General features: G+C 42.4%; 1 protein-coding gene across 1 annotated transcript; it reads right to left on the bottom strand.

The window, feature by feature from the left end:
• Positions 1-904: 904 nt before the first annotated feature.
• On the bottom strand, positions 905-8575 carry LOC141077545 (uncharacterized). Its single transcript, XM_073564547.1, has 7 exons — positions 8480-8575; positions 8225-8374; positions 7916-8095; positions 7709-7832; positions 7528-7625; positions 7238-7328; positions 905-2136 (listed from the first exon to the last, which is right to left on the bottom strand). Exons 2-7 carry the CDS (start codon positions 8300-8302, stop codon positions 959-961), a joined length of 1749 nt encoding a protein of 582 aa, XP_073420648.1. The 5' UTR covers positions 8303-8374; positions 8480-8575; the 3' UTR covers positions 905-958.
• Positions 8576-9028: the final 453 nt, after the last annotated feature.

Genomic DNA, 9028 nt, shown 5'->3' with positions numbered 1-9028 from the left:
AAGTAAAAAAAAAATGTTTCTAAAAATATAAAAAAAAGATAAAAGTTCAAGTCACCCCCCTTTCGCCCCTTTCAAAATAAAACAATAACAAAAATCAAACATACACATATTTGTTATAGCTGCGTTCAGAATCGCCCGATCTAAAAATATAAAAAAGAATTAACCCGATCGCTAAATGGTGTAACGAGAAAAAATGTCAAAACGCCAGAATTACTTTCCGGCACACAAAAAATAAGCCTTCACCCAACCCGAGATCATGAAAAATGGAGACACGACGGGTATCGGAAAATGGAGCAATTCTTTTATACTTTACCTAATAAAGAGGAGTTATTTTTACTGATACAGTGGGTATGGAAAGTATTCAGACCCCTTTAAATTTTTCACTCTTTGTTTCATTGCAGCCACTTGGTAAATTCAAATTCATACTATCTATTCCTGACACTGGAGTGGCTTATACACTTCAGAAGTATATAGTTTGAGGTCTGGGATCTGTCAATATGGGGCTAGTTTTCTGACAGTTTCGAATAACATGATACATGATTTTAGCTTTTTTTTTTCGTTTAGTCTCTTGAATATAGGTCAATATTAAATATTCTCTTGATGAGTCGTCTTTAGTGAGAATGATGAAACCCATAGAAATGAGAGGCTTGGAGAGTGAGTGTGTAAACTTCACCTCACCCTATATACTGAGATGTGTGGTATATGTTTTTTCTATTAGTCACCTACTGACTAACCTTCAGGGGGTGAATTATGGGTATAGCTTTACATTTGGAATTAATAAAGTTTAGTTTTATCCTTTTGTCAGCAAACATGAGGAATGACAAGAGACAACCCATTTATGAAGATTCAATTGTGGTAAAAACTATTCCAACATTATGAACATAAAAAAGTCTTCTCCCCTATGTGACATCTCTGATGTTTATTAACAGTTGATTTCCAAGTAAATATATTTCCCACATTAAGAAAATGGCTTCTCCTCTGTGTGACTGCTCTGATGGCGATCAAGAAGCGCTTTCTGGTTAAAATATTTCCCACATTCTGAACATGAAAAAGGCTTCTCCCCTGTGTGAGTTCTCTGGTGCTTAACACAATTTGATTTCTTGCTAAAACATTTCCTACATTCTGAACATGAAAAAGGCTTCTCCCCTGTGTGAGTTCTCTGGTGCTGAACACAATTTGATTTATTGTTAAAACATTTCCCACATTCTGAACATGCAAAAGGCTTCTCCCCTGTGTGAGTTCTTTGGTGCATAACAAAATGTGATTTATGTGCAAAACATTTCCCACATTCTGAACATGAAAAAATATTCTCCCCTGTGTGGATTCTCTGGTGCTTAACACAATGTAAATCATTGTTAAAACATTTCCCACATTCTGAACATGAAAAAGGCTTCTCCCCTGTGTGAGTTCTCTTGTGGGTAATCAATTGTGATTTTTGTGCAAAAGATTTCCCACATTCTGAACAGGAAAAAGGCTTCTCCCCTGTGTGAGTTCTTTGGTGGGTAACTAATTTTGATTTATGTGCAAAACACTTCCCACATTCTGAACATGAAAAAGGCTTCTCCCCTGTGTGAGTTCTCTGGTGCCTAACACAATCTGATTTATTGCTAAAATATTTCTCACATTCTGAACATGGAAAAGGCTTCTTCCCTGTGTGAGTTCTCTGGTGGGTAACAAAATTTGATTTCTGTGCAAAATATTTCCCACATTCTGAACAGAAAAATGGCTTCTCCCCTGTGTGAGTTCTCTGGTGGGTAACAAAATTTGATTTATGTGCAAAATATTTCCCACATTCCGAACATGAAAAAGGTTTCTCCCCTGTGTGAGTTCTCTGGTGGTTAACAAAATGTGATTTCCGTGTAAAATATTTCCCACATTCTGAACATGAAAATGACTGATTTGCTTTAGAAGCAGATTGTTTTTTAATGCCTCTTTTGTAACGTTGATTTTCTTTTATAGTCGGTAATGAATCAGAAGATGGGACGTGTTTCATAGGATCAGATGACAGATCTTGGCTGTGAATGGATGATGGTATATCTGGAGTCTCTTCAGTTGTATCTTGTAGGATCTCAAGATCATCTGATTTAAAAATTGAAGATGTCAGCTGTCCCTCTGATCTCCTGGTACAGTCATCTGCTAAGATAATAAACTATTACTTTTAAATAAAATATCCTTGAGTTTTATATTTTTGAACATTTGTACTTAAACTGTCCATAAAAATGGCAAGCTATGTAAAAAAAACTTTTAATTATTTATCCAAGACAATGACAGTTCACAGTCTAATAGAAAACCTTGTTGGATGAGCCAGTAGTGTGCGGTGTTCAACTGTTTGTTCATTCTGCCTCCCAAATATCAAATATAAAGAAACCAATCAATGTTATGTAGGTGAAAATAATACCAATTCTCATCTCACAAAAAACAAGTCCCCACTCAGGTCCATCATCTGTCAATGGAAAAACAGAGGTTCCCACACTATTAGTGGCTCAAAGGCTGCTGAAAAGCAACAAGGTTTCTATAAACCAAAAAATAAGGAAAAAAGCAGCACACTCCATTTACCGTATCATAAAAAACCTCCTTTATTTCCGAAAAGCAAACATGGACAAGGTTTGTGAGGGCAGGATAAGTGCAGGCATGCAGGCAAGAAACAGGACTACTGCCGTTTCGCATTAAACACGCTTCCATGGGTCCAGATCACAACTGGGAACTGCAACCCTCAGCTGTCAGCTTCAGCAAGGCTGGTTATCAAGAATAGAGGGGTCCTCACACTGTTTTTTTTAATTATTTAAATAAATAATTTCAAAAAACCATGTGGGGTCCCCCCATTGACAACCAGCCTTGCTGAAGCTGACAACTGGGGGCTTTGCCCGGTTCTTCCTACTTGCCCTGTAGTGATGGCAAATGGGGTTCATATTTGTGGGGTTGATGTCACCCTTGTATTGTCAGGTGACATCAAGCCCATGGATTAGTAATGGAAAGGTGTCTATAAGACACCTTTCTATTACTAATCCTATAGTTATATGGTAAATAAAGACACAGCCAGAATAAAGTCTTTTATTAGAAATGAAACAAAACACAGGGCAAGTGTGAAGAGCCGGGCAAAGCGTCAGAATTTCTGGGTTTTCTGGGCAGCTGCGGGCTGGTTATTGCTTAATCTGCATTTGTAGTTTTCAGTTAATGAGATTCTCGTGCTCTGGGGCGGGGCTGTGGGTTGGGCTGTGGGCGGGGCCTTATGTGGTGCTCTGCGTACATATTAATCTGTATTGGCTTATGACACTGATCCATCAGTGACCTACCCCCTATTTTACATAAAAAAATTACATCCAGAAAAATGTCACCAGCGATGGCGGCGCCTGCATAGTACTATCTATAAGTAAGAGATAGATGCTACTGGACAGGCGCTGCCAGTGTCATTTGTAAATTTTTTTTCTCTAAGCCTCACAATAGCCACAATATTATAGGCATTATCACCAATTATATCAATGCTATTATATGCATTATGTAATAATGGGGGCAGGTCAGTGAGGGGTCAGCGACCTGTCATAAGCCAATACAGATGAATATGTAATCGGAGCACCACAGAAAGCCCCGCCCACAGCCCCACCCACAGCCCCGCCCACAGGAGAGATTGTGCAGTAATCTGAATTCCTTAGGATGGAAAACAATGTAATGTATGACGTGGAGTGAATCCATGACACCAGGGCTGGAGCCAACACATCTCCTGCAGGCGGGAATAAATGTATATTACAGCCCTCAGCCACGCACAGCTTAGAGATATATCAGGGCACAGGTGGAATGTTTGTACTTTAGCAAAGGTGAAATCAATTGTATAAAAATAAATTGTCCAGCACAATCAGAAATGAAGTCCTAAAAAAAAAGTGCTAAAAAGACAGAGCAACAATGCTAATAATAGTAAAATAATTGTTATTGAATAATAATAAATAGAATCTGAATTAATATGCAGCTGGATCAAACTGGAGCACGTGTGGAAAATATATGAAAAATGTATTACAGTAAATAAAGCCACAATATTCACAATAGAATAGAAAAATCCTAATACACACTGTCAGTATAAAGCACATTATATAAACTGCCCCTATCATTGTTAATATGGAGGGAATCAAATATCAAAAATATATATGAAATCACAAAAACGGAAAGTGCTGCATTGTGCAAATGTGAAGAGTGTTATAACCAAAGTGCTCTAGTGCCAAAGGTGCTATACAGAAACCAGTGCCACAATCGCTGTGTGATAAAGTGCTAATAGTGCAGACACATCATGGGGCATATAACTACAATGTGCCTGTAATAAGGATCAGGTCCATGGGACCCTGGCAGCACACTGTGTATCTCGGTGATACAAGCACATGCACTTTATCCTCGGGTACTTTTGCTGCAGCACTTTGCACCGGATACTTATTACAGGCACATTGTAGTTATTTGCCCCATGGTGTGTCTGCACTATTAGCACTTTATCACACAGCGATTGTGGCGCTGGTTTCTGTATAGCACCTTTGGCACTACAGCACTTTGGTTATAACACTCTTCACACTTGTACAATGCAGCACTTTCCGTTTTTGTGATTATATATATAGGGGCAGTTGATATAATGTGCTTTTATACTGACAGTGTGTATTAGGATTTTTCTATTCTATTGTGAATATTGTGGCTTTATTTACTGTAATACATTTTTCATATACAGTATTTTCCATACGTGCTCCAGTTTGATTCAGCTGCATATTAATTCAGTTTTTATAATTTAATAACAATTACTTTAATATTATCATTATGTTTTTCCTGTAGTTTATCACAATCCTCCTTGAAATTACCGGATTTTTTGGACCATAAGATGCACCTAGGTTTTAGAGGAAGAAATTAGGAAAAAAAATTGAAGCAAAAAAATGTGGTCAATTCTGTACTTAATATCCCCTATCCTGGTATATATGGCCCCCTCATCCCTATCCTGGTATATATGCCCCCCTCATCCCTATCCTGGTATATATGGCCCCCTCATCCCTACACTGGTATGCATGGATCCCTCATCCCTATCCTGGTATGCATGGATCCCTCATCCCTACCCTGGTATACATGGATCCCTCATCCCTACCCTGGTATACATGGATCCCTCATCCCTACCCTGGTATGCATGGAACCTTCATCCCTACCCTGGCATGCATGGATCCCTCATCCCTACCCTGGTATGCATGGATCCCTCATCCCTACCCTGACATGCATGGATCCCTCATCCCTACCCTGGTATGCATGGATCCCTCATCCCTACCCTGGTATGCATGGATCCCTCATCCCTACACTGGTATACATGGATCCCTCATCCCTACACTGGTATACATGGATCCCTCATCCCTACCCTGGTATGCATGGATCCCTCATCCCTACCCTGGTATGCATGGATCCCTCATCCCTACCCTGGTATACATGGATCCCTCATCCCTACCCTGGTATGCATGGATCCCTCATCCCTATCCTGGTATGAATGGATCCCTCATCCCTATCCTAGTATACATTGATCCCTCATCCCTACCCTGGCATGCATAGATCCCTCATCCCTACCCTGGTATGCATGGATCCCTCATCCCTACCCTGGTATGCGTAGATCCCTCATCCCTCTCCTGGTATGCATGGATCCCTCATCCCTATCCTGGTATACATGGATCCCTCATCCCTACCCTGGTATGCATGGATCCCTCATCCCTATCCAAGTATACATGGATCCCTCATCCATATCTTGATATACATAGATCCCTCATCCCTATCCTGGTATGCATGGATCCCTCATCCCTACCCTAGTATGCATGGATCTCTCATCCCTATCCTGGCATGCATGCCACCTCATCCCTGTCCTGGTATACTGGGTCCCCATCCTTATCCTGGTATGCAGGACCCCATCCATTAAAAAAAACAAACCATTACACTTACCTACCCGGTGCTCCCTCGCAGCATCCTGCTCCGGTGCCAGCAACTGCTATATGCTTGTAAGCAGCGCTGAGAACAGTGAGTATTCATGAATATTTATTTCTCTTAAGTAGCGGCACACGTGACCGCCGGTAGCAGCAGGAAGCTGGTGGCTGACACTGCACAATACTGAAGAGCAATGAATACTCACTGCCCTTTGCGTGCAGTCCTGGCAGCTGTGCTCTGCTTGTGAGCAGTGCGTGACGTCCCTGCCATGTGCTGCTTACAAGCATATAGCAGTTGCTGGCACCGGAGCAGGACGCTGCGAGGGAGCGCGGGGTAGGTAAGTGTAATGGTTTGTTTTTTTAATGTTTTCTGATGGGACCATGCATACCAGGATGTGGATGGGGGTGTGGGCCAATTATATGGATGGGGCCATGTATAGCAGGACCGGGGTTGGAGGCTAATCATATCAAGATACTATTATTAAAGAGAAATGAATATTCATTGCCCTCCAAGCCCATGGGCGTGTAATGCAGTGAATATTCATTTCTCTTTAGCAGCAGGAACAGAAGTTAGCCGCAGCCACCGGCTCCAGCCTCCTGTGACCTGCTGCTCCGCCGATGCCGTTCCCCCACCTCCCCACCACAGCCAGAGCCGGTACATCCGGACTATAAGACGCACCCTCCATTTTCCTCCACATTTTTGAAGGAAAACAGTGTGTCTTATAGTGCGAAAAATATGGTAGTTTTAACACAAATTGAAAAGTCAGGATAAAGGGAAACTGCTGTTATTGTAGAGAAATTCACACTTGGCCTCACTGCACATTTACTGTTGTCGCTCATAAAAGGGAAGTTTGGTCAGAAAGACTGGACCTGGTCTTGTAGGGACCATGAGACATTCAGCAGCACAGAAGGGAGAGAAGATACATCCAATAAGATCTCAGGGATATAGGAACCCAACAGCATCATTACCCTCCGCTTTCTCTTACAGGCCCAGCATAAGATTTTTCTTCAAGTGATTTTCTAACCTGTCAGCACATTCTATGTACGCTGTCATTTGGCTTTATAGTTACAGATCTGGGCAGGTAATGGTCAGTATCTTCTAATCCCAGGGGGTAGGTGGATCCTCCAGGTTGTAAGTTCTATAGAAAAGAGCTTTCAATGCCCAAAGTCATTTGAACACTTTTGGGTGGAGGAGAATGTTGCGGTCTAGAGGCAAAATGGTGATCATGGTAATACGGCCGGACTACACCACCGATAAAGCAGCCACAGCCGGTGACTGAGAGGAATCTGTGACTTCTCTGCATTCAGTGGTTACTACTCACCCGGGTAGTCATAGGTGGGAATCTCCTCTTTACAACACTCATCACCCCTCACATATGTCTCTGTAGTGTTAATATGGGTCAGATCTTCACCCTGAAAACAAATATTGTGAAAGTCACTGACAGATGGGGAAGTCCCATCTATGATCAGCTCTAATCCTGCCATCTCCACCGTTCTCATTACACAAGTATAAAACATATAATACTGGTGGATAAAACAAGACTGAGCACAAGACCTTCACAGCCGTCTACACATCATAGGGGAGATCTCCTGACACCTTCTCTCCCTCTACCTGATGATCCTGAGGAGCACTGGGATCTTCTTGGTTACAGTCCTGTGGAAGAAGAGGACGGGGACATCTCTCTGGTGTTGTCCTCTCACTGGATAGATCTGGAGGAAACACATACAGGGACTGAATTCATTCTCTACATACAGATAATTATAGGCCGTGTGTATTTAGTCCTGTCTATTACCTGGTGATGTGAGGGGCTGGGGAACCTCCATTATGACGTCCTTGTACAGATCTCTGTGTCCTTCTAAATACTCCCACTCCTCCATGGAGAAATAGACAGCGACATCCTGACACCTTATAGGAACCTGACACATACAATGATACCGTCATCCCCCTGATCCCTTCATAGTGTTACTGTATAATGTCCCAGCATTCCCAGCAGTGTCACCTCTCCAGTCAGCAGCTCAATCATCTTGTAGATGAGTTCTAGGATCTTCTGGTCATTGATGTCCTCATGGATCAGGGGGTGAGGTGGAGGCCCCGTGATTGGGCTCAGGGGTATTCCCCATCCCTCAGACACAGGGTCCTGACAGCGATCACTAGAGGTCTTCTTCACCACTGTGTAATCCTGGTTTTGGAGAGACACATTAATAAATCTCACTACAGACATTTCCAGAGTCCTCACCTCTCCAGTTCTGTCCATCTGTTATTCCCATAGATAAGAATGATGTAATGTGACGTCATCAGAATCTCTCACCTCTCCAGTGAGACGGAAGAGGATCTCTAGGGTGAGGTGTAACATCCTCTCCGCCATCTTGTCTCTGTCCATATCCATCCTTGATGGGTAAATTAGGAAAATTCTCTTTTGTAGAAGATCTTCACTGAGAGGATCCGATATTGTAGAGACCTGAATGAGAAGAAGATGATCCGATGTAACATCATAGGAATCCTGTGTAATAATACAATTACTGGAGATAATAAGGGAAACATATGAGGAGATTTATTATCTTACAGGGTTTAGTTTTCTTCCCTGACATCTACTAATAAAACCTATATATTTAGGCCACAGACAACAAGCAGTTTCCTCCTCGGAGTCGGCAGCTGAACACGTTCCTCATAGACTCATCTTCCATAACGCTAATTCTCGTCTCATTACCGGCACTGGAATCGGCATTAGCAATACTGCAGGAGATATTCATTACACGCGACATGAGAAATAACTCCTTCATGATGAGGACGACATCTTCATCTTCTACTGCGGCTCTAGAGACAGATTTGGCCAGAGTCGGTCACTGCCTCCATCCCCACCGGCCGTCTATATGAAGGTTTCCCGTCTTCCCCGCACTGGAATCTTCTATCCCGTTAGATCTCAGCTCTGAGTCACACACAGAAGTTTGAGGCTTTTCTTGAAGAACAGGACAGGAGAGATCTGAGGCCGATGTCTCCATGTACAGGGTTTCCCCTCGGGATAAGAGGCTTTTCTATCCCTTTCCCCCAATTAGAGGGGACACCTGTGGATATCGGGGTCTTTACCGGCTGCAGTCCTGGGGGGATTTACTCG

Source organism: Dendrobates tinctorius, unplaced genomic scaffold (assembly GCF_039654945.1).
Source record: "Dendrobates tinctorius isolate UK_male_01 unplaced genomic scaffold, ASM3965494v1 ptg000456l, whole genome shotgun sequence".
NCBI classification, from domain to species: domain Eukaryota; kingdom Metazoa; phylum Chordata; class Amphibia; order Anura; family Dendrobatidae; genus Dendrobates; species Dendrobates tinctorius.
Note: the sequence above shows the minus strand (reverse complement) of the source record. Positions and strands in the feature narration are given on the sequence as shown.

Coding starts and splice junctions, on each gene's coding strand:
- LOC141077545 (XM_073564547.1), bottom strand. CDS start 8,302: ATGGATATGGACAGAGACAAGATGGCGGAGAGGATGTTACACCTCACC. Junction 7,833..7,915: donor TTGAGCTGCTGACTGGAGAG/GTGACACTGCTG, acceptor TGTATGTGTCAG/GTTCCTATAAGGTGTCAGGA. Junction 7,329..7,527: donor GTGCTCCTCAGGATCATCAG/GTAGAGGGAGAG, acceptor ATTTGTTTTCAG/GGTGAAGATCTGACCCATAT.